Source organism: Microchirus variegatus (assembly GCF_963457635.1).
Source record: "Microchirus variegatus genome assembly, chromosome: 2".
Classification (NCBI taxonomy): domain Eukaryota; kingdom Metazoa; phylum Chordata; class Actinopteri; order Pleuronectiformes; family Soleidae; genus Microchirus; species Microchirus variegatus.
Genome location: NC_139803.1, coordinates 37,598,422 through 37,624,501, shown reverse-complemented (window position 1 = coordinate 37,624,501; position 26,080 = coordinate 37,598,422). Strand labels below are relative to the sequence as shown.

General features: G+C 41.7%; 1 protein-coding gene across 1 annotated transcript in view; it reads right to left on the bottom strand.

Annotated features, from left to right (window-relative positions):
- Positions 1-26,080, bottom strand: part of fgf11a (fibroblast growth factor 11a) — a gene marked incomplete at both ends in the record, with an annotated part of 71,540 nt that overhangs the window by 13,247 nt on the left and 32,213 nt on the right. Inside the window, 2 exons of the mRNA XM_083910750.1 lie at positions 12,230-12,333; positions 23,347-23,457. Of these exons, the coding sequence (XP_083766876.1) occupies positions 12,230-12,333; positions 23,347-23,457 (215 nt within the window). The remainder of the gene's footprint in view (positions 1-12,229; positions 12,334-23,346; positions 23,458-26,080) is intronic.

The following is a 26,080-nucleotide window of genomic DNA, read 5'->3' as shown; positions in this document are numbered from 1 at the left end:
TTTTTTTTTTACAAATTGAGTATAGCATGTTAAAGCAACCTAAGGAAGTGATTTCAATGAAAACAAAGTGAGGACCGGCCAAAATGTCCTCACTTCGTAAAAATGACCTCACTTTGTTGGTTAAAAACCTTCATTGGTCCTCAGTATGCCGCAAGTACAAGAACACACACACACACACATACACACACACACACAGACACACACACACACACACACAAAATACATTTCCAAGCTGTCCTCATTGTTCCACTTACTGAGTGACCTACAAACATTTCCGAAACTCACTTTGCAGCGTTTTTTGCTAATGTACAAATCAGATAGTTTAACTTACTTTGTGATCGCAACACACACACACAAAGAAGAAGAAGAATCATTGTAATGGACACACAAAGCCAGATAGAGCTGCATGAAGAAGGTCAGATGGACTGTGTGTGTGTGTGTGTGTCTATCTGTCTTTACACATCCCCAACAAAGCACACCTCCTCTTCGTAATTCCCTTGTTGCCTTCACCTCTGCAGTACCTTTACTCGTCCCTTTTTATTCTCCACCACCTGCCCACAAATCTGACGGAGAGCTAGCGAGCAAATAACAAGCATTCACTTGTAATCAGCCGTATATACAGCATAAATTCTGCCTCTGTGATTTAAGGTGAAACAAATGGGTTTTGGAGGTTTTGGAGGTAAATCTCAGGAGAGGGGAAGGCGAAGGTCGCCCGGGTCTCTGCTGTGTTTTGCGAGTGGCTCAGCAGAGGTTAATGGTAAGGGGAAATTCCTTGTCATGGCTCTATTGTCTGGCGCACTGGGACCCACTTACCTGTGGGCACCTCCTGAAAATTGCTTTCTGATAAAAATAGTGCTCAGCCGCGGACCTGGCCCACTTTATCAGCCGTGTGTTCTGGAAAAAGCCTCCGGGTAGAGAGATGGACGGTGGCGGTGAGGGAGGCAGGAGGAGTGGGGATTGGGTTTGGGGGGGCGCAGGGGTAGTGGTGTAAAATGTAGTTTAAGGCACACACACACACACACACACACAGTGAAGCTGTGGAAACAAACACACACACACATGTTCAGCCAGGTATAAACAATCTGACAGAGGCAGGCAGACATAATTGGGCCGATACCCAGGACCGGTTCTGGCTAAAGTCTGTGCTGCTGTTAACAGGGGGAAAGTTGAGCAAAGTAAAACTTTTTCTCTGCTGAATGACTTTGTGGATTTACGGAGGGAGGATAAACCGACATAGCTTCACTATAGTGACCCCACTGATGGGGAGGAAAGGAGGCAAAAATAACAATATTCACGTGCAGTTTTAGGGGATGGACAAACATCTAATTTCTTAGCTACAGTATAACGTTAAAAGAGTTTGCATATTTAAAGGTGCCATATGTAAGAATGTGGCCAAAAACGGTTACTACATTCAAATTCAAAATACAGAGGTCTTTTAGTCTAAATCTGAAAAGTTGCACATCAAAACCAATGTGGTTATTACGGTAATTTCACTCACACCTCTTTTTGGACATTAAGATAAATACTCAAACAAATGTTATTTTAAATGTTTTATGCAAAATCTGGTGTTCATGTACAACTACAGTGTTTTTTTTTTCAGGGGTGATGATAAGCAAGGCTATAATGTGGAGATTTATTCTCCCCCAAAACAGAAGCCTGCTGCTTCAATACAACACAAAACCAGAATATTTCCGTATTGATGTTCTCATCTTTTGGTTGCTAAGAAATCCTTTATTTGAAGTCTTGAGATTTGATATTTTGAAATTCACATCGCATCACATTGCGTCCGGTCATATGTGTGGTCGTCTACTGTATCTCGTTTGCCTCTAAATGGGAGTCATTTCAAACACTGACATCATGTTCTATTGAAAAAGACACAAAACTAGCGATGACCCTTATTGCCTTATTTGCCCCCTGGTGGCTATTGAGTAAAATGTTCCCTCCTGGTTGGACTCACCGTGAAAAACTGAAAGACAACGTCCACTTTTCACAGACAGGAGAGGGTGTGTAGTTCTGAGCTGAGTTAACAAGCTCTTGCAAACAGTTAGCACGCACTTGGCAGCCTTGTTAGCTCGGAAAGCATTTACTCTTTAGTGAAACTCTATTAAATGATGCAATGTACACTCAACGCTAAGGGCAGTGTAGAGGAAAACAAGAAGGAAACTCAGAGTTAATAGCATTCCCTGGCTGGCTGTTGCACCAACGTATAGTTCACCAGTGACCATGAAGAACTAGGTTTCTGTGGTGACTGTGCTTCTCTCTGTTGTCCTATACCTTTTTTTTTTTTTATTATTTGCTTTCCCTTGTTTGTCCCCTCCCCTCCCTGCCTGTCCTCCTCTAAGCGCTCCACTGGGGACTCCTTTAGAGAGGCACCAGCTGCTAAATAGGGAACACCTCTGTGCTCACATGACCAACTTGTGCGAGACGGGAAAGACGGAAGGAAGCGGGGAAAGCAAGGGGACGTGAGAGCGGGCATAGATGTGGGACATCAGGGAGGAGGAGGAGGAGGAGGAGGAGGAGGAGGAGGATTTCAGATCGGCCTAAAACTGACGCAACACAATAGCCTTGCTGCGTTTCTCCACGACTTACAGCTGTCTCAATAAGCTGAGAGGGCAGAGGCCTGTTCTGCATTCTGATGAGTTCTGACAATCCACAAACCTCCCTCCTCTACAAGAAGACCAGAATGTTGCCGAGACATTTACATGAGAACTGAAAAGGGACCGCGTATAAATAGAAGGCACACAAGTACACAACCTTTTTTTTTTTTTTACTCTAAATGAGTTCCTGTGATGGGAGTAGTTCTTTATAACTTTAATGCTGTGGCATTCCGCTGCCATGTCTAACAAAACCAGTTAATTGGGATGGATGGTCTTCGGTGATAGAGAAAGTTACCACATTTATCATCATGCTGTGTTGTATAACAGGGAGCGCGGGGTCCTTTCTCCGTGGAGACAGGAGTCTGTGTTAAAGGGAGTGTGTGTGTGTGTGTGTGTGTGCATTAAGTTTATTGGTTTTCCCGCAGTGCCATCGCGAAGACTGCGGTTTGCAGGATCGGTGCACGGGCGGGAAAATACTGTCCTCTCCTATTTACTTGTGAGGACATCAGTTTTTAACGATGATACAATAACCTGACCTATGCTGCTGTTGTTCTGAGACATTTTTCTATCTACTTCTGCCTTTTCAGAGCACAAGAATGGCTGCAGCTGACACGTTGAGAGCAGTGAGAGTGAACCAACAGTTGCGCATCATTTGGGAGCAACAGCTAGGAAATAGATTACGTTAATGAGTCGACCTGGTGGGGCCCTGTTTTTGTAGCGGCACAACAAACAGCGCTCCAACAATTTCTAACATGCCAAGCAAAGAGTGCACTTTCAAATGAGGTATAGTGCAAAGAAAGTGTAAACGTGAGTTTGCAGTCAATTAAGAGTTTCTTCTTCACTTAATTAAATCCCTGCAGCCATCTGAAGATACAGTGTGACTGTGGCAGAGTGCACTGTCATTACACACAGCAGTTACCACGCTTTAACCCTTATTTAACCCTAATTTATTTGCTTAGATCGATTAGATTAGATACAACCATCAGCAGTTGCTGCAGTTTAAAGTAAAAGACATACAATACACCCACAACAATACAATATAACAATAAGAATAACATATTCATAAATATGTAAAGGATATATTATTGCTGTGAGATGAATATTGCAGTTAAACCCTTTGAATAACCCTTAAAACAACTGCACACCTTGCACTGGCTCATTAAAAGTTGGTCATCTGAGATTACAGTGAAGCCTTAATCCTGCACATCTTTCTTTTCAGCAAGGATAGCATTTCACATTTTAATGAAATGAAAATGCATTATGTCGCAAACGATGTGTCACATTTAACGGTATGATGTGGCCATCATTGACGCGGGATGCAGGCGAAATAAAACTCAAGTGTCACGGTGTTGATGTGCTCCTATAAACCCGGTGCTGTGTGCTCGGATTATGCCACTTTTACACCATCCAGACAGCAATTTAATTTCCTTGAGAAGCCTCTCTCCATTGGCTGATCTGTTGTCATCATACATCACGGTGATTGGCAGTGCTGTTCCACGGCAATGAGACAAGCGATTTGACTTTATTCATCCCCACACGCTGTGATTTATGGTCCACCTCGGGCAGCATTGACTTTATGCTGCTGCAACTGCAGCAGACGTCCGCACAGTTGCGTCGGACGACCCACAACTTTCTGCTCGATGTTCCACTTTCATAATGCTGCATAAAGAGTCAGTAGGATGCAGAGAGAGAAACAGGAAGAGCCCTGAATTGTCCTTGTTACTGCACTCCTGCAGTGGGATCAGCACCTTGGAGAGCTCCACAACAAACGACCCTGTGCATAAGCAGCATTTTAACACTCTGATTGGTGTTAAAACTGTAGTGTATTCACTTTTAAATATAAACTAATGTCTGTTACATTCACGCCACTGACAAATGAGTTCCCACAATGCTGATTAAGCTCTACACAACTCTGTGTGTTTCTCACTACAGTCGTGTTTGGATGTCATGTTGCCTGAAAACACAACAAAGAGACCACATGACGTTTTGTAAGCAAGTGAATTGCAGAAAACCCAGTCCTGCCGCCGTTTAAAGGGATAAATGTCTCCACCTGCCCCTGCACTGCTGCTGTATACACACAAACGCTCCCTCAATCAGGTCTGATAGTATTGCCTGACAGCTTGTTTTCGGATGAAAGATGCAGGATATCTGTCCATATAAAACAAATGCAAAATAATAATATAATACAAATAGTACGCTATAAATATTTGCTTAATTTCATTTAATGGGTACAATAATATTTCAGATCAAGATTGTTTTTATTATTATCTTGTACAAATCTCTCGTTTTTCTCCTCACCTTTATATTTTAAAATTGCACTATAAAGATTACTATAAGTTGAAATGCTACTTTACATCTGACAGATAAAAATAGAAAGTTTACATTTTATTCCTCAAATAAATCACCTACATTTTAGTCACGGTAAGCAACCTTTGAATATATATATATATATACACATATTGGTTAGTGGGGTAGACTTGGAGTATACGTTGACTTTGCACTGTAATCATGAGTAGCTGTGCATGCAGTTCCCATGTCTTCTCCGTTCTCTCACTTGTGCCTGTGTCAGTTTTGCTGAGCCAGCCTGAGCACAGGATACATTAAATAACATCACTTTATTGGTATCAAGGGAGACGCTTAAATGAAGTCACAATTCAAAGGCACATTCAAAAACAAGCAGAAAATCTTAAACACCGCTGAGTTTTCCCTTCATTAGTGTCGGCTCATGAGGGAGAGTGGAAACGAGAGAGGAGGGAGGAGGAGGAGGGGGAAAGGTTTTAGTCTGAGGAGGCAGCGAGGACACAAAAAAGAGCAGAGAGGTAGAGGACATGAGCTCGGACAAGGACGGCAGATAAGGGACACATCAAGACAGGGATGTATATTCTGAATAAAAGAGGTTCACGGGGTGATCGGAAAGCAAGGGCGGAGGGAGGCAGTGACGGTGGAGGGGTGAGACACAAACGGCTGCACGGGGAGCGAGACGGACTGACGGACAAGTAAAAGCTGCAAAAGTGAGACGAAGGGAGGGGAGGGAAAGATGAGCACGACGGCGTTTGTTGCTCCCAGTGGGGACGTTATGTTCAGTACGAGTCTGAGTCAGTCAAGCCATCTTTCTCTCCCTCTTTCCCTCCTCTTCTTCCCTCCTCTCACGTTAGTGGAAACAAATCAGCCCTGTTTGTTATTACTAATAAGACGCCAGGCCCGACCTGTCAATCAAAACTGCCACGTCCCTCAAGGATTATGAGGGAGCTGTGGCCTTGAATACAGATTCAGATGTGGACGGTAGCGCACCGGTAACATTTACATGATTTGAACTCAAGGTCGAGAAGATTTTGTCCGTTTAACCTTATTTTGTTTTAAACGTGATTTCATTTGGAACTTGAAGGTAAATACATGTGAACGGGTGCCACAATAACAATACGACTCCGTCTCTATCCGTTTTTGTCCAATACTCTGATGTACTCTGATTGAATCTAAAAAAAACAACAACAACATTATTCCACTTGAGATGTACAGCTTAGAAGTGCAGCAGACTGTCTGCAGCCTCTTGGTTGTTTTGCTGTGAAAATGGAGGAAAACAAGCAGTCCTAAACTTGTCCTCCTTTGTGGACAATCATGACACTGTGTGAGTATTTTTAGTTCTTACAGTGCAGACTAACAAACAAATCTGCAGGCTCAACATGAGCTGAGGCAGCTGAGGCGGCATCGCAGTCGAGCAGCGAGCACACGTCACGTGACTAATCCTCCAAGTGATAATAGGTAATGTCATCATGTTTGCGTGTGGGCGTGCAAAACATCCGAATATTTCTGGAAGGAAAAAGCGTGTCACGTAATATTCGTTCAATCATGATTTTTTTTTTTGGTGACGGGCCTAATCTATATCCTGCACATTTTTATGCAAATGCAGAAAATGCCTGTGCTCCACAGTGACTCACTCCCCTGCTCTCCTCCTCACCTCTATTATCATGTTGTTTTATCCTCACTAAACAAGAGGCTCATGTAAGGACAAAAGGACATTCGCTCCATCATTTAGCCTGTCACTCCCACTCCCTTTTTTATTCATCTGCTGCACAACAACTGAACAAATGCACCAACAGGTTGAACAAAGAGGCTTTTTGTTTCACACTTGTACATTTAGCCTTGTTTCAAAAAAGTGACTTTAGCTGATCTCTCATGACTCAAGGGAGATGTTTGTCTGCCGGTAAAAGCTTGATTTCTCTTCTGTGAAGTAACTCCTGTCACTGGTCTGGAGGTTTAAACGTGTGGCCTAGATAAAAACACAACCACAGAGGTCAGTTTGGGGACTTAACCAAAGTTGCATGTGATCAATTGTTCATGCTTGGTCTTTGCAGGGGAAAACACCACCCTAACCCCTAACCCACCCATAACCCTAACACCCAACCCTAACCCCTTACCCACCCATAACCCTAACACCCAACCCTAACCCACCCATAACCCTAACCCCAAACCCACCCATAACCCTAACCCCTAACCCACCCATAACCCTAACACCCAACCCTAACCCACCCATAACCCTAACACCCAACCCTAACCCCTTACCCACCCATAACCCTAACACCCAACCCTAACCCACCCATAACCCTAACCCCAAACCCACCCATAACCCTAACCCCTAACCCACCCATAACCCTAACACCCAACCCTAACCCCTTACTCACCCATAACCCTAACACCCAACCCTAACCCACCCATAACCCTAACCCCAAACCCACCCATAACCCTTACCCCTAACCCACCCATAACCCTAAACCCTAACCCACCCATAACCCTAACACCAAACCCACCCATAACCCTAACCCCAACCCACCCATAACCCACCCATAACCCTAACCCTAACCCACCCATAACCCTAACCCACCCATAACCCTAACCCTTATGTACAGAGATCTTCAGCATGAAATTAAAATTGAAACATAAACGCAGCATTTAAAGAATGACATTTTAAGTGATATTTACCTGCGATATTAAAAAAAAAACCAAAAAAAAAAACCTTGAGGATGTAAAGCTTACAACTAAATCTTGACCAGTTATAGGACATATTTTGTGTCACTTCCTCCGGGAGAATGGGGTACTATATATAGTAATGGCAAACCAACTAAACTGTGTAGAGGCGAGGTGAGCTGGGAACATGGAAACACGGCAAAAGGGGCTCGTTTTCACTGAAAACATGGCTGGATTTAAAAATTAAAAAAGCTTATAAATCTACACCACTGAGGTCTATGATATTGTAAAAAAACACTTTATATTTTGCCTTTGTTTTGCTTTTCTCTCAAGTCCATTGAGAAAATCTGCCATTTTTACATCATGGCACACGGGAGCACAGTACAGTAGTTGATCCTAATCACAATGTATAGAGTACATCGTTTATCTTTACCTAACAGAGAGTTAAGTAAAGCTTTGGGCCATAATACAAAAATTGCCTGGAATTGTCTGAATGGTCTCCAATTCTCTGTGAGTTTGTTGCTTTTTCATTTTAACTTCTTCTGGCAAAGCAGATGAGGAGACATCTCACTATATCACCAGTGGAATTATGTATTATGTATAAGTAAGATTGTGTGAGGATGTTATGCCAAGTTGAAGTTTAATAAATGAATAAAAATGTCCCCCGGTGCTTTTCAAATCCATGTCACAGAAGATATGTCAGTACTTATATTAAAACATTTAATGGGCCTAAGGTTAGTTGAATAATGTCCATAAATGATGATTAATGGTCGACCAACGTAGATAATTGTTGGGGCATCTATGAGCCGTTATGAGTCTTTGAATGAAGCATAGATAAATCAAACAACTGCGTTCCCCCCACATCCCACAGTTCCTCTGCACTTCTTAAGTCAACTTCCTGTGTTCATGTCTGAGCGTTACCATAAAGTTGCTGCTAAAATTGCCCATATACTCTTCAGGGAATGATGAAACAGGCCGAGTTCTCTCTCTTTCTGCAGACCCTGAAGGCAACACAACACATTTCTGTTCTCAGTCCTCTCCTCGCGTATGCGGTGCCCATTTGTACCTAACTACAGCAGAACAGGTAATTTGAATTAAATGGGTTAAAAAAAAAAAAGAAAAAAAGAAGTGCTTCTCTTCTTCCCTTTCCTGCCTCATTTTTCATCACAGAGGGATTTTCTCAAACGGGTCTCTTCCTCTCCTCTCTCCTCTCCCTGTGGTTATTTCCCTAAGTGAAAATGGGTCACCTTTCTTCTGTCAGGAGAATGCCTCGGAAAGTATAACCTCTAAATCTGTGTGTGTGTGTGTGTGTGTGTGTGTGTGTGTGTGTGTGTGTGTGTGTGTGTGTGTGTGTGATTCCAAGGTTTTTAATGTCTAGGGGGTTTCCAAGCCCCGGAAAAAGTTATGTTCAAGGACCATTTTCTGGGGCTCATTACGGGACAAGTTTGGTTCGCTGGGGCTGCAGTCACTGTGAGGGTTAGAGTTAGGTTAAAAATATGGATTGCGGCTACGTTTGAACATTTGTTTTATGCACGGTTTAGTTTTTAAGTTTTATTCAATTTAACCAGATATAAACCCATTTAGATTGAAATCTCCTTTCCTAAGTGGGACCTGGTGAAGAGGTCAGCAGCACATATTTAAGAGGCAGGTTTCTCACTCCAATTTTAGATGAAACACTAGTTTAACAATGTGCAAAGTTAGCTTGACATTTAAAGTGCAGTGGAGTTGAAGTCATAGTAATAATTAAAAAAAACACAGTCACTGTTTAAAGGATTCTGTCTAATAGGCTGGAATGAAAGGTTCAATCACTTCCTTTAGAGAAAATAAAGATAAAACCGTCTTGTTATGGAGTCATTTTACATGGACAACCTTTATGTCTTTATGTGTATAAATGCTGATTGGTCCATATTCTCTGCTTTGCTTTTCAACAACTCCCTTTGAGATGATCATGGACAGTGTCTCATGGTACAGCTGGTGCAGGGACACCAAAATCTATGAGGGGCCGTGTCGGCCATAATTCCTTTTTTACCTCTCACATACACAATTTTACCTCTCACGTACACAATTTTACCTCTCACATACAATTGTTTTACCTCTCACATGTAATGTATAAAAACATTTAATGTGAGAGGTAAAACATTTAATGTGAGAGGTTAAAACATTTAATGTGAGAGGTAAAACATTTAATGTGAGAGGTAAAAACGTTTCATTGTTTTACCTCTCACATGTAATGTTTTTACACATTACATGTGAGAGGTAAAACAATTGTATGTGAGAGGTAAAATTGTGAATGTGTGAGGTAAAAATTGTGTATGTCAGAGGTAAAATTGTGTATGTGAGAGGTAAAAAAAAAGGGAATTATGGCCTACACGGCCCCTCATAAGAATCACTGCTCTGCCTTTTGTACATGATGTGGTTCCTTTGGGTTCATCAGACTCTTCACAGAAAAGCCTTTTATATATAGCGTGTTAGCTCTCAGAGGGAGCAAACCTCCAGTTTTCTGTGCTTCCTCCATACAGTGTGTTCAACATCCACTTTTAAACATTTTTGATGAGCGTGACGTGAATTCCAACTCGCATGTGGAAACAAAGCTATGTGGAAATAAGTGTAAGGGTAAAAGGAAATCAGTGCAGGCATGATCAGTTATGTAGTAGATAAGATCACTAAGGCGAGGTGGTTGAAAAGCCAGAAAGGGAAGCTTTAGATTATTTGGGGATTAACCAAAACAGTTAGATCTCTAAGTGAGTTAAGTGAGTATTGTCTCTATAAGATAGCATGGTTCTACACTTGAAGGAGCTCAGTTTTCCCAGATCTTTGTAGAAATTAGTTAGTCCTCTTGGCCTTGTTTTAGTTGAAAGAACCTGTAGGAGCCAGAATATGCTGGAAAGACAATGAACTGTATATCTGAAAAGTGGAAACTCTGCTGGACATCTAGATTCATTTTAATACTGAAAATAATTGGAGTTTCCCATTAATCACAAGTAGAGCTTTTGAAACCGCGGCTGACAGATTGTCCATTGAACACTCTTGATTTCTTCAAGTGGAATTTTCCCGTCAAACAACATTTCAAGAAGCAACCAAAGCTCAGTCCGAGTCAACACTTTTCATCTAGTGGATGTCATGGTGAGCGAATTCTGCACCGAGAAAAGCTTTGATGAGAACAGTTCCGTCTCACTCACGCTGCTGCACTGACATTAATCACCGTGCATGTTTGTGTCGTAAGAGAACAGCGTCCACATGCCGCACATATAGAAAGGGGGTGACTTTATACTGTATATAGTGTGTGTGAGCTTTCTTTCCCATGGCTGATTGTGCATTGTTCCACTTGACAGAAACACTGTGTCTACCCTCCTCGTCTCTGCCAGTTTATGTGTCGGCAGCATTAGACAGACTTTGAAGTGAGCGCACCGATGCACTTCAAACAAGATCTAACACACTTTTCCTGTGTGCCAAGAGGGAGGAGAAAAAAAAAGAAAAAAAAAAGGCTGAAGAAAGAGCTTTTCTATACATCCTGATAGAGTGCGCTCAGATCCATAGCTCCTCCGCTCTGCCGCTCAAATCTGTGGCGTGGAAAAACGACTCTGGAAACGTCACACGAGATGTTGTCGACGAGAAAGTGCGACTGTGAACAATCGCAGGAGCGTTTTTGATGAGATGCAGACGGACAGTTTGTGCAGATTAAGATGAAAACAGTGCAACATGTGATAAAAAACAACGCTTTGGAACTATGTAAATTACCAGATTATATGAAAGTAGTGATTTAAGATTCTTGACAGATTCAAGGTCCAGTGTTTGCAGATTTACGTATGTGAATTAAAGCTGCATTATGTAATAAATCTAAAGCAACTGGCCGTAAAAATCCTCCTAATATGTCACAGAGACTCAGGAATAAAATTCATATAACAAACTGAACTCACCAACAACAACAGTACAGACAAAATATTTGCATTAAAAAACATATTTTGCAGACTGCAAATCATGTTTATGTTTTGAAATCCTGTTTTGGCATGTGGCGCCACCTTCCGCCGTCTACCAATCATTGCAGTCGGTAGAGTCTCAGCTGCCGAGCAACCGCGGGTTGCCAGTTACGTCAGAAAACAAGCAAAACCAAAAAAGACCTCGGTGTTTTGAATTTGAATGTAGTAACCGTTTTTGGCCACATTCTTACATATGGCACCTTTAATTTCCGGTTTGTAGAAATGGAATACAGAATATGACTTTCAATAAAATAAAAGGCTTTTGAGGTTTAATAAGCTTTCATGTGTCTCCGACATGCTGCAATGTACATGTCGCTTACTCTTGCACACTGGACCTGTAAGATTCTCTGTAAGATCTCAAAAGTAGATTTGATTTGAGACAATTTAGAAGATATTACATTATACTTCTGTTTACAATTGACATACCGCATCATGATTTACCTGAAAACATAAAGAGCTTTCTTACTTTTGTCCTTTAAATTCCGATAAACTGTTTTTTTTCAGCAGTCTAAGGGCTTCTGAACGAACAAATAATTCATCATCTGTGTGGTGAATCATCGTTTTCATTGACCTTTCTTTAACACATGCATGATTGCAATCATTGATGCAAATTCGATAACCTGGGCAAATCTCACAGCAGAGTTCACATGTGGCTGTTGTAAATGTCTGTAATGAAGGCGCTGCTGACCGTACCGAAGTGTAGAGGTAGCCCTCGCTGTTCATGGCCACGTAGAGACCTGTCTTGGTGCTCTGGATGGCCACTATCCTGAGACCCACAGGAATCAAGTTGAACTGCACTGTAAAAAAAAAAAAAAAGAGTATTGAGTGGTGTTAGAGCAATCATTCTTCCTCTTAAACGCGCACAGTTTTTTTTTTTCTCATGGCATAAAAAGACAATTGCTTTCCAGCTGTCTCCTATTTCATCTTCCCTGTTGTACAGTGAATCTGTAGCGTGTGAACAAGAGAGTGAGTGAGAGAGAGAGAGGGGGAGTAAAAGAGAGGGATTAGGTGAGGGAGATTCAGGAGGAATAAAGTCTGATGCACTGGAACTCTGGAGGGCAGACGAAACCTGCAGGAGAGTCACTGCGTGGTGAAATCCCTGCAGAAGAGAGAGAACACAGTGGAGCGGGAGAGCATTAAGGAATAAGTACAGAGAGAGTGACAAATCTGAAACCTGCTATAAATTCATTTCCTCCGTCGTGACACGGTAAACAGAACTCGCCGTTACTGTGGATCCTCGGATCTCACTCTCCATATCTCTCCGTAGAGGGTACTGTTTTCACCGATAGTGATGAAATGGCCTCCATCTCCAAGCTACAGTGCAGGCCTGTTGCCATAAACCTGCATCAATGTTAAACTTCTAATTGTTTTTATTTTCTGACCAGACATGACACTGTTATTTTTGTTTAGTAACCAATAAAAAAATGTTTTTATCATGTTTTAGAGATGTAACTTTGCTGGCATGCGCTAATGTGATATTTGTATGTGATTTAGTGGGAGACTCTTTGCAGAACTTTAGTCGATTGTCACTCGCAGATATGACTCCCCTGGACACAGCTTTTAGTGTGCATGATGCATCATAAAGTGTCAAAAAAGACGAAAAATGAGCGTGTTTTAGATCCATTAGTTACCATTAGATCAGGTCCTGTCAACACAAGTCAAGTTGATCAAACTTTCTGTAACTTTTTCCACTCGAAATACAAATATACAAAAAAAATCAGACGCCTCATGTTTTTCCACTTTGTTACGTTCATACGCGCACACTTTCGACGAGGTTTTGAAAAGAGTGAAGTTTAATGAGATTGTCAAAACTTCTCGAAATTAAAAACCGGTGAGGGTTGTTCCGTCATCCATCACGGCACTGTGACTGAAACGAGAGTCAGGACAGTGACGCGTGTCAACGTTCGCAGGTGCAAATGTCATTGACGTAAGCTGCAATCACGTCTCTCTCTCTCTCCCTTTCTCCGTCTGGTTCTCTCCATCCTCGGGGGCCCTGCTTGTATTTGCTCGATCGATCGCTGCATCTCAAACAGTCGGTTTGGCAAATGAACAAAGTGTCACCAAAGAGCATGACTGGGGTGACAAATAGAGCAGGACACACACACACACACACACACACACACACACACACACACACACACACACACACACACACACACACACACACACATTCTTGTACTTGCTGCATACTGAGGACCAGGTGTAAGAGCTGACAAAGTGAGGACCAGCATTTCCACTTTATAAATCAACACGATTACAAATATCTACTTCATCTATAAAGATCTACTGGGTGCAGTACCATAACATGTCTGCAGGTGGAGCCCCAGAAAAACACAAAAAGTGTGTGAAAACAAGTTTTTTTGTACCAAATTGAAGACCTAAAATCAGAGTATAGCATGTTTACAACCTAAAGAAGTGATTTCAATGAAAACAAAGTGAGGACTGGCCAAAATGTCCTCACTTCGTAAAAGTGACCTCACTTTGTTGGTTAAAAACCCTCACTGGTCCTCAGTATGCCGCAAGTACAAGAACACACACACACACACACACACACACACACACACACACACACACACACACACACACACACACACACGCACACACACACACACACTCTGGTTTCCATGACTTCAGGGGACACTGCATTGACTTACATTCATTTCCTGTACACTTACTCTCACCTGAACCTACTGCTCTCATCCTAACCCTAATTTTAAAACATGTCACCTTAGAATGCAGTAATTTAAGTTATTGAGGGACTTGATTTTTGTCCCCATAATGAAGACAAGTCTCTATAATGTGACTGTGTAAACAGATGTAGGTCCCCACAACATGAGGAAGCCCAGGCACACACACACACACACACACACACACACACACACACACACACACACACACACACACACACACACACACACCTATGTCACTCTCTCCCACAACGGACGACTTCCTGTGACCCTGTATGACCCTGCTACACACACACACACTGCCTCAATACAATTGATGGATGCGTTTATAGAATGTAAGTTGAAATGTGCGGCTTTGCCTGGGAGAAATCTCTCTATTTGCATATTTTGAATTATTCTTTACGGCTTCAAACTTTAAAAGCTTGAAAAATTATCTCGTCTTTTATCTCACGAAGCCGCGCTTTTTCTTAATAAAACATTTTACAGCTGATAAAATCTGCTAATAACGCTCTGACATCACAGATGTCGCCAACGTTTGCGTTGTTAATATTGTTTATTGTTATTATAGTGTCGTCTGTACTATGTGAGACGACTAAGCAGCGCTAATGGCTTAACAACCACTTACCTCCCTAATCCCTCATCTCTGCTCTTTCATCCGTGTCTTCTTCTTCTTCTTCTTCTTCTCTTATCTCATCTTTCTGCTCTGCTTCTATCTCGCGTATCACATCATTTTCTGTCTGATTAGCAAAGGCACGACACCTTCCTTCCTTTTGATCGTCTCTCTCTCTCTCTCTCCCTCCCCGTCCTTCCATTTGACTTCCTGTTTGCTGCGCAACTCCAAGAAGCTGCTGGATTAATCAAAAGTCTTTTGAAGGAGACAAGGGAGGGAGAGAGAGAATCAATCCTACAAGTCAATTTGAGACTCGAGATCATCTGCACAGTAAATAAACAATGAGAAACAGCGGGGATGGGATGGAGGAGGAGGAGGAGGAGGAGGAGGGGGAGCACAGAAGCTAAAGCTGTGCAGTGGGCATCTGCAGGCCGGCACGCAGCTGCACTGCTGCTCTGTGGTGTTGCATTGTGCTGCGCAGTTGGTCTCCACTGGAATGAGAAGAGGATTAGAGTCTTCTTCTGTGAAGTCATGCAGCGACACTGGACATTCTGTTTCAGTTTGCTGTGTCACTGGAGACTGAATATAAGGATGTTTACGGGATAGAGGGCTTTAAAATGACACAGTAGTTATTGTTGCTGTATAATAAGACCAGGACACTGCATGCTTAATGTCATAATTGTTCAATATGTCATTATATAATCTTATTATACTGTTTTGGAGCTAGTGATGACATTATGCTTTGGAAATACCTCAGTGAGGAAGATAATCATTTCATACACATTCTGCTTTTATTATCCTCTGAGGAAATGTGTTTTTTCACTTCTTTTTTTTTCATCTTCACTGGGACCTTCCATCGTTTTCAACAGTATTTATAGTTTTATCATTCACCAGCTGGCTCTTGTCCACCATCACCATCACTGTCTAGGTGCTGCTTTCTTCTGTCTTCAGTCTAATGGATCATTTCCTGAATTAAAAAAATTAATTAAAATTATTCCTTAAGAGGTTTTCAAATATTTTCAGTGGACCCTTGTTCAGGGTGATGGCGACTATTATGGTGGTAAATTTCAAGTCATTCCGAGATACTTTTTGTTTTCGTGATTAAAGTCAGTTCACTGTCAAAGTGCATCAGGGCAAATGGATCATTTCCTGAATTAAAAAGATTCATTAAAATTATTCCTTAAGAGGTTTGCAAATAATTTCAACGGATCCTTGTTCAGGGCGATGTCGACTATTATGATGGTAAATTTCAAGTCATTCCGAGATACTTTTTGTATTTGAGAATAAGGTCAGCTCACTGTCAAAGTGCATCAGGGCAAAATACATCAACAGACATCATAAACTCTGAATTTGTGGACTTGTGTTGATTAAATTTCATATTTTACAAATAAAACATGGATACACTTCACTGCTTTAGTTCATATGAGCATGGATATGAAAAAAATGTATTCAGTAGACGAATTTTGCATCCAAAATTAAAGCTGTTGTATTGTCATCATGCAGAAAAACTGAAAATCAACATCTCAAAACAAGATAAAATGTTGATTTGCGTTCTCAACAAATATAAATCTCTCTCTCTCTCTTCTCTCGACGCGGCAGAAGATTAAATGATTTGTCGTTTGAGCTTCGTGCCAGATTTCCCTTGTGGTCAGTGACAGATGACAAGTAACTTCACTCTACTGTAATTTAACTTCTCCCTCTTCCCTCCAGGCTTTCCACGTTCCTTATCACTTTTCCATTCAGTCCATCTCACCTTTTCTTTCCTCCTCCTCCTCCTCCTCTCTCTCCCTAGTGCATTGTGGGCTTTCACTCCACCTTGTCAAGAATTAACAACCCCCTCCTTATCTCACTGTGCATCTTCTCTGCGCTTCACTATTCCGTTTTGCCTTTTAACTCCCATGTTTCCAGCTGTCTTTTCCTCTCTAGTCCTCTCAAACCAATACTTCTCCATCCAACGTCCATTCATCTTTATCCCACTTCACCGTCTCTCTTCACACTCTCCATGTCTTATGTCCACTCTCACACTCTTGTATCCACCCTCACTTCTAATGTTGATATTCCCCCCCCCGTGCTCTTCTCATCCTCACAAGCCCGATCTGCTTCTCTCTCTTTGCTTTTCCTCTCATTTGGCAGAGAAAACGTTTCCTTTCGCCGGTTTGTTTGAATGCCACGGAGTAAAAAAGTTTCCCCCCGTTTTTGCTTTTTTTTTAAGAGCCTTTGAATTTGTCTTTTCCCTTTGCAAAAGCAGCATTATCGACTGTGTGAAGAGAGTTAAACAGAGAGCAGACGCAGAGTTCCAGCAGTGGGAGATCACAATTACACAAGTCAAGGGAATCAAGCTTCTCCTCGTGGCTTTTTTCAATAGACACAATGACTTTGGCTTTTAACTCTCGCTGTCTTTTTCCTCCTCTTCCCATCTTACACTTTCTTTGTCTGTTTTGCTTTGTCTGACAAACTGTCTACCTCCTCATTTTGAGTCCTTTTATTCTCCTCTACAGTAAAAAAAAAAAAAAAAAAAAGTGAAATCCAATGACAACCACGCGAGCGGCTCCATCCATCAAAAACACTGCTGAGTGCAGTCGTTCTCTCCCTGCCTTCGTTTGTATGTCTTTAATTCTTTAATCTTTTCCTTTCATGACCACTTCCAAAATGTGTGTGTTTTTGTGACTACAGATTCCCTCTGTCATCTTTCTCATGTTTGTTGTTGTTTACACTGTAGCTGTGGGAGTTTAGAGATTAGCAGCTGCACAAACTCCCAGATTAACAGGTTTCAAAAACGCATAAAAGAACCATTTCCTTCATCGTCTTGTCTTGGAATGAAACAATTTCTATCTAAAAGAGTTGTACTTTTGTTTATTTGTAACTTGTTACTCATACTTCTATAATGTTAAAGAGAGGAAGTTCAATGTATTTATTTAGTTATTTAATTATATCCCCAGTCTAAGCTGTTGCCCCTTGCATTGTGTTTTTAATATAGAGCTTAGGACATTTGCCCTAAAGGGATAAATAAAGTTCTCTGTAGTTTCTTTAGTCTGCCTTGTACGTCATGAGGTAATTCAAACTCCAAATATCAGTCATTATCACTCAATTTCATTAATTTTAAGGCCACATTATACTTCTCCGACTGCGTAACTACGGAGACCCCTCGAGCCTTCATACTTCTGCGTAGTGGACCAATACGCGCTGCAATTTCCCACCCGATCAGTAGGGGTCGCTGCGCGAGGTTGTTGTGCGTTTGGCTACAGTGAGCAATTTTCTGTGTCACGGAACGCAGTTTTAAGATAATTTGAGGCGAGAAATTGGCCATTTAAAGTCTAAACATGTGCCGTGTGTGTTAAGATATGACGTTTTTATAGTTTGGCAGCGACGTTGTCGGCGGTGATCAGCTCCGCCTCTGTGGACGCTCGGTGCAGCACTGTGAGCCGGCACAGAGCAGCTTAGCTCTGCCTGTCCTGAGGACCAATCGCGGCTCTTGCCGTCTCCGCCCTCTGCGTAGGAGTATACATTGGGCTTTACTTTCTAAATCATGTCACTTGTAGATGAGTGTTTCCAAAAGCATCTCACACGTTGTTCACATCGATTTGACAAAGACTCTTTGGCCCAAATATCTCAGTAAATGTTGCATTGAAATCCAAATCCCTCAAAGACTGTGTGACAAGGGTTGTGGTAACTTTTAACTGCGTGGAGATGTGGAAAAAACAGCTTCTAAAACCTTCAGTAAGCAGCGAAGCATATGTGGTTCATGATAAAGCGGCTAAAATAAAACGTGCAAAAACCACCAGTGCAGCAGCAGCAGCAGCAGCAGCAGCAGCAGCAGCAGCAGCTCGGCCAAACTAAATAGATTATAAATCCCAGCTCCTTCATCCTACTCTTCTGTCCTTCCTCCGTTCCTCTTCCAGCTTCGATTACATAACGGCGTCTTTGAGCCAAGAACAAGGAAGGGAGGGGCTCATCTGACCTCCCACCAGATGGGGGAGACACAGTCGTCAAGATGCTATCACATCAGCTTTATGTGCCAACTGCAGCTCCATGGTCTCCCTCAATGCCTCCACTCTCTCTCTCTTTAACTCACACACACACACTGTCAACTGCACATTTTCCTCTCCTCTTGCTTCCTCTCTTCTTTTTCCCCCCTCTCTGCCAGCCCATCTTGTCTTGCTGGCTCAGTGTTTTCTCTGGCAGGATCCAGCGTGCCCTCTTTCTCTTCCTCTTCTCCTCTCTGATCCTCTTATTCCCCGTTTCCATGCCTTTGTTGCTCCTTTGCTTTCATATCCAGTCGTTTCCAGCTCCCTGACAACTTCCTCTATCGCCTAGTTATGGAAGCCCCGAGGAATCCTGAGTTTTTTTTTTTTGTTTTTTTTTTAAGTGATAAAAGTGTTGCAAGACCGTACAAACAGCCACTTTTGTCACTTTTTTGTTTTGCTACACCCCCTCAGGGCGTCTAAACCTACTTCTAACTGTCATCCCTGCACTGGCCTTAGCACTTTAATGTTCAGCCTCCCTGACTGGAGAACAGGAAAAGTGAGTGCACCTGATAATGTGTGGTGAGAGAGTACACTGTTAGAAATAAGGGGGTTCTTCTACAAGGGCTGAGGTTCTACCTGGAACCATTTGCTTCTGAAATAACCTTTCCCGAAGAAAGGCTTTTTCAAGGGTTCTTGGTAACACTAATGGTTCCAGTAAGAACCATTTTGATCCAGAGAACCCTTTAAAACCCCTTTCCTGAATAAACGGTTTTAAAAGGGTTCTTGGTGGAACCCTCCAAAGGGGTTTGAGATGGAACCTGTCCTCAAAGTTCTACCTGGAACCAAAAAGGGTTCTCCTATGAGGACAGGCCGAAGAGCCTTGTTTTCGACTTAGCACTTTTATTTCTAAGAGTGTAGCTGATGGAGCACAAACACGACTGTAAACCTTGTATATTTTACTTACAAATGTACTTGTACAAAATAATTTTCCTAACACAAAGCTCTTTATAAAGCCGTACCGTATCATGAGCTCATGGATTTCTTCCAAATTACAAACCTGCTTGAGCTTCTTAGAGATTTCTATTACCATGAGCAGTTAATGTAGGGATTATTTCAAACGATTAATCAACAACTTGAATTAAAAAAAAGAAGAAGAAAAAAAGTTTAAAACATGAGATTTTTAATGAAACGTTTTAATTGACCATAAAATACACATAAAGTATTATATATTGTTTATATGTTGTATATATATAGGAAGTCAAACAACATTAAAAGTGCTATTTTCAGAATAAAAGACCCCGTTTTGTAATTTTTTTTGATAATTTCGTATTTCGTATTTATTAAACGAAAACAACAAATTCAAATCTAAGCCTGAATTTGAACCAGTTCCTCAGAAATTAGGTTCTGCCTCAATGAGACCAGGTTTTAGTCTCTATGAGAACTCCTTGATCCATCCTGGTCTATGTCAATAACAGTTCTTACTCCCATCCTGCAGATCGTCCTTTGTTATTTAATCATAATGACGATCATCATTATCTTCTGTAGTTTGCAGTGTAGGCGACTGGAAATAGCTTGAGTTCTGTTGAAGACGTGTGACCTCTCATCCAAGAGAAATATATCAGAGAATTAGTCATTTTTTTTGCACACACGCCAATTAGTGATGGTGAATTTGACCCTTTTTAATGACACACCAGTAGTGAACATCCCCGTTGCGTGATTGGGTTCCTTGCTCAGGATTAGAAGCTCAATTCCTTTCCTCTCCTCTTCATAATTATTACCATTGATTCCACCACTGCACCCAAACTGAGTCACTATTTTAAACTCCACTATTTAGGGAGTTTCTCTATTATAGTGATCGTGTTACAAAAAGTATACAAAATACATACAAATGTATACAAAACTGGAATAAACCTGAAATAGAGGCAAGAGTGAGATCAACGTGACAGAGCCAAAATCAAGTCTATTACCTATATACATACTACATTTATACATATGTACATATATATATGTATATGTCTATATGTCTATATATATATATGACAGAGAAGGAAGAACACCCTGCTTAGTTTTTGTTTTTTTATGCCTCAGTGGCTCCAGATGTTACAATAAATGTTGACAACATTAAGAACCACTTTGTTGATTTTGTTGATGAAACATGATCCTGTTTTTTTTTTGGGGGGGTGGAAGTGAAACTGGAGTGTAAATGAAAAGCTGTCTGTTTTATGGCCTGTTTGCATTATATAGTACTGTATCCCGGGGAGACGATACTGAAGCTAAAGTGACAGCCTCTTCCTTTACACATCCAAACACACACACACACACACACACACACACACACACACACACATGCTCACGCAGCTTCTTTTCCCCCCCCCCCCTTTCTACTCTTTCAATATTCTGTGCAGCCAGGTAGATGATTGTGCTGCTGATTGATGCTCATTTACGATGATGTCAATCACTCAGCGATTCCTCCGCGGCTGAATAAATTATCTGACTCAATAAAAAAGTGCTCAATTCACGAGTTTCACAGGAAGTGCCTGTCAACCCCCACCCCCCCCCCCCCCCCCCCCCCCCCCCCGCCGCTTCGCACACTGTCTCCTGGGAAAGACGAGGAGTCCAGGGCGGGCGTTAAACTCCGTCCTGCGATTGATGGAATTATAGTGGCTGTAAAATGAGCTGTAAGTCACACAAACATTTTGAGCAGTGACTCCCACACTGACTGATGTATGCAGAAATAAGCCTAAAGTAGGAGAGCATAAGTGAGCAGCGGGTCTGATCAGTTCTGGTGAAGCTATTAAGAGATTCTGCAGGCCTCATTTAACCAAACAGATGTGATTAGAGGATTCAAACCCCAGGGGGGGGGACCGCATACCTGCTCCCTCTCAAGTTTTCCACCATTACTCTAAAGTTTTCTGCAGCCAAAATTTTGCAAAAACTTTGCAAAAAAAAAAAAAAAAAAAAGTGCAAGTTTGCAACTGGTAAGCATTTTCCAGTGTCCGGGTTTCATAAAACACTGCCACTGATTTTTCTTTCAAAGACAAACACCAAGGGAACATATAGTTAAATTCAGGTTATTCTAACCTGGCTGACACAAATATCTCACACAGGGAACCACGACTGAGAAACCAAAGTGTTCCCCCCCCCCCCCCCCCCCGATAAATCCTTAATTGCGCTAACTCCATGTTTTTCATCTAAACTGGTGCTGTGACAGAACAAAAAAAATGCTGCCTCGCCACAGAAGAAATATCATATATATCACAATATTGATCTCTGAGAGAGTTGTAGAAAGAGTCTGTGGGGACTCTGTGGTATCATGAGATATGATGTTTATGGACAGTAATCACCCGGGTGATAACCAGAGCCGTTTCTTGCTATATGCGGACTATGCAGCTGCATAGGGCCCCCGCAGCCACCAGGGGGGCCCCAAGCTGCAAGTTCAGACTCATATTTTATTATATTTTTGAGAATTTAAAGTACCTGTCTTTATTTGCATGTATTGCATGCATTTATTATGCATATATATGCAAGGCATGTAACTGTTCTTTGGGTAATCAGGTAAAAATCCCATTATAATCCATTATATTTATAGATTTTTACTGTTATGCTACCTTGTTATGCTACATTGTTACCTGCTGCATCATCACAGAATATATGAAAAACTTAGGAATCTCTACCTCGAGTTTGAAAACATAGGGGCCCCCAAATAGTATCTCGCATAGGGCCCCCAAACAGCTAGAAACGGCCCTGATGATAACAGTGTGAGGCATGTTTCTGTAAGTGAAAGATAAAAGAATATTCTACTACTACATTATCTTGAGGTATTTTTATGGCATTTAGTTCAGGGCATGTATATGTTACACATTACATTAGCACTTAGTGTCACTAATCTACTAGAATGACTCCATGAAAAATTTTGCAACAGTAAGGCATTGACACTTGGAGAATCATGGAGATTACATTGAGCTGCACTAGTTTATCACGTAGTGTAAAAACATACATAAAAATAAAAACAGCTGACATAAAGCAGGGATATTGGGAACATCTTGCAAACAGCCGACAAAATAAATATCAGACAGCAGGATTTAGACCCCGCTGCGATCACACACTCACACAAATGACTTATTCATAAACACACAGTAGCTTGTAACGTAAAGGTCAGAATAATTGGAAAGCAAAACAATTAAAAACATGTGTTCTGAAAAAGGTTCCCATCCTTGCCAGGGGATGCGCTGTGATTTATCGCGCAGCCCTGAACAAATCCCATTTAGCTTGGGCGCTCGCCTCGCCAAGTGTGCGCACATTTTCAGCCTGATTGATCCTAGTGTGAATCAAACCTGTGTTGCTTTGCAGTCATGTTGCTGCTGGGATAATCAGATATATGGCTGCTCTGCCAGGAAGTGTCCTTTTAAATGTCCCTTGGCATAAACGCAAAGGGGGGGGGGGAATCCCCCAGCGCTGCATGTGCTCGCCGAGCCCTGAAACGCACACCTTCATCAGACTAAGTGACAACATTTGTGTGTGTGTGTGTGGTCGGATTTGTTCACTTACAGAAGGAGCTGCTTTCGTCCTTTGTGCCTTCCATGGTGCCATCCGGCAGCATCTGGAGGTAGAAGCCGTGTCTGCAGTAGAGCCGTGTGACGATGCCCTTCAGCTGCGGCTCTGCGGAGCAAACGCTGGGGTTAAAAACGTGTTGTTAGCGCATGCATATTGATGCACAACCTTAGCTACATCGACTAAACACCAGGTCTTGATATTTACACTGTGAAATAGTCAAACAGTGTGTGTGTGTGACTGGCTTTCAGCTGGATTGATGGGGCCTCTGTGTGCCGAAAAAAAGCGTATTTCACGGAGACCCTCTGTTGCTATTTGTGTCCGTTAGTGTTTACAGCAGCTGCCGATTACAAACCAACCAAGTTGGTTTACACATTTAAACGTCCCATGGTCCACTGCATCAGTTAATTAAGCAGTAGAGGGATATGGGCATTTCCAAGGTGTGAAACTGTTTCTTTTCTTAGCAGCTAGGGTAGCATTAATGCGGTGCACTAAGTGCCAGCTAATCTTTTTGTTCACCAAAGCTAATGGGAATATGCAGTTGTTGTTGTTGTTTTTTTTTTTTCCAACAACAGAAAGGCAAGCCCACTTCACAAAAAGATGAAGTTGTTTCTCGTTGCTGTAAACAAATGTGACAGAGAACAACACTGCAGAGGAGGAAACGGACAGAGGTGGAAAAAAGTACTAAAATATTGTACTCGAGTAAAAGCACCAATACTTTGATGAAATATTACTCAAGTAGAAGTAAAAGTAGTCATCTGAAAATGCACTCAAGTAGAAGTAAAAAGTAGTTAATGTGAAATGTACTTTAAGTAAAAGTTACTTAGTTACTTTGTGTGGGGTGTGAGGGTAGTAGAAATGTGACAAGGGGTCAGAAATCCAAAACTATTTTGGAGCTCACGCGCCCGACGCGATTCAAGATTTTACGCCACTTTTGGCGCCCTCTATGTTCAGGCACCAGTGCTGGTGCTAATCACATCCTCATTCGTCTGGTTCTGGTGTATATTTCCCCCCTGTAGGTCTTCATTGTGCTGAATTTTTATTTTTACTCAGTAACGGATAGGATTTATAAAGTAACTAAGTGCAATACTTCAAGTAAAATACAAAATCCTGAGACACATTTTAAACTGTACTTAAAAAATACAAAATACACAAAAAAAAGTATTCAATACAGTAACTTGAGTAAATGTTTTTTGTTACTTTCCACCTCGGAAAATGGAAACGGAACTCAAGTCGCTCCTGTTGCATGGCCACATATAGGCTATAAATCAGATGGAGGACCACACACAAAGCCCTGCCCTCAAAAGTCCGCACAACACACTTCCTAAAGCCAAGTTGAGGAGAGAGATCGATCTGAATCACAAGTACAGAAAACATCAAATATTCTAACTTTAATTTGTTGGTTTTATTACAGTCGAGCGAGAGCTACATCGACACTCTGCAGTGCAAAAAAAAACCTGCAGTATTTTGAGTACGAGGCAAGCGCTCGAGAAACAAGCGAGAGCATGTTCCGCCCGCTTGCTGAAAGTTTAATGAACCATCTCCCATCGTCTGTTTACCCCGCTCTCAAATACCAACTGTCGTCATTTACTCAGTGCACTCTGTGGCATCAGACTACTGTTTGCTTCAGGAAGCCAATCAGGCGTTTTTTCATCCGCTCTGGAGATACACTGACGCGAGGCGTCTTTGTCTAACCTCGTGTTTGTGTTGGGATGTGTTTTCCTTTTTTTTTTTTGCAGGCTTACGCACACACGTGACTGTGTGTGTGTGTGTGTGTGTGTGTGTGTGTGTGGGGCTCTCCCACTGCCAAGTGCTGAGGGAGACTAAACAGCAGATCAGAAGGAATGTCAGAATGCTGTAGCGTTTCCACACTCAAGTTTTAATGAGACGCATCAAATATGGATGAGGACAGAGAAGTGCGGGGGGGGGGCAGCTGGAAGTCGGCCCTTGGTTGACAGCAGAGGATGTGTGTGTGTGTGTGTGTGTGCATGTGTGTGTGCATGTAAGACAGAAAGGTGTGTTTCAATATATTACACTGACAGAGCCTTTACATTGCCTCTAAAAAATATGATGCCACTCGATTAAATTTTTACGGAATTCTAAAGGTTCATTGTGTTTTTTGTGGCTTTAGTATAAGACATCTTTTCTTGCCTTGCACCAAAGTTCTCAGTCTTCCTGGACTTGCTTGAGTTAAGTTTGAAGATGTTTCACCTCTCAATCAAGAAGCTTCAAAACCCATGGAAAAATCCAGGTATTTAGCCTGTGTTAAACAATGCAGGCCAAATACCCCCACTCACCCAGTTTTAGGTTGATAGATTCACTTGAGTTGAGGTATGAAAGAGGTGTGTCCCACCATGTTTCTACCGCAAACTAGCCAGCGGAGGCTTACCACGCAAACAAAGAAGAATGGCTTATACCATTATACCATCTGTTACAACCTGCAATCTGTCCATTAGATACAGTTACTTGTTCATACTTACTGGACCTTTGAATTTCTTCTACTACGATGTCAAATTACGATGTCTAAAACCATTTTAGTTTAAGGCTCCGTCAAGTTAAGGCTTGTTTTTAAGGCAGAACTGTGCGAGATTTCCTGAATTTCCTGGATTCTACATCTCATACGGCACAGTGTTGTATGTTCAACAAGCATACTTATGAGCAGTTCCACATATCATGTGATAGCTTTGTATTCAGGCTTGATGTCTGTGATATAGTAAATGTGTGGTCCCTT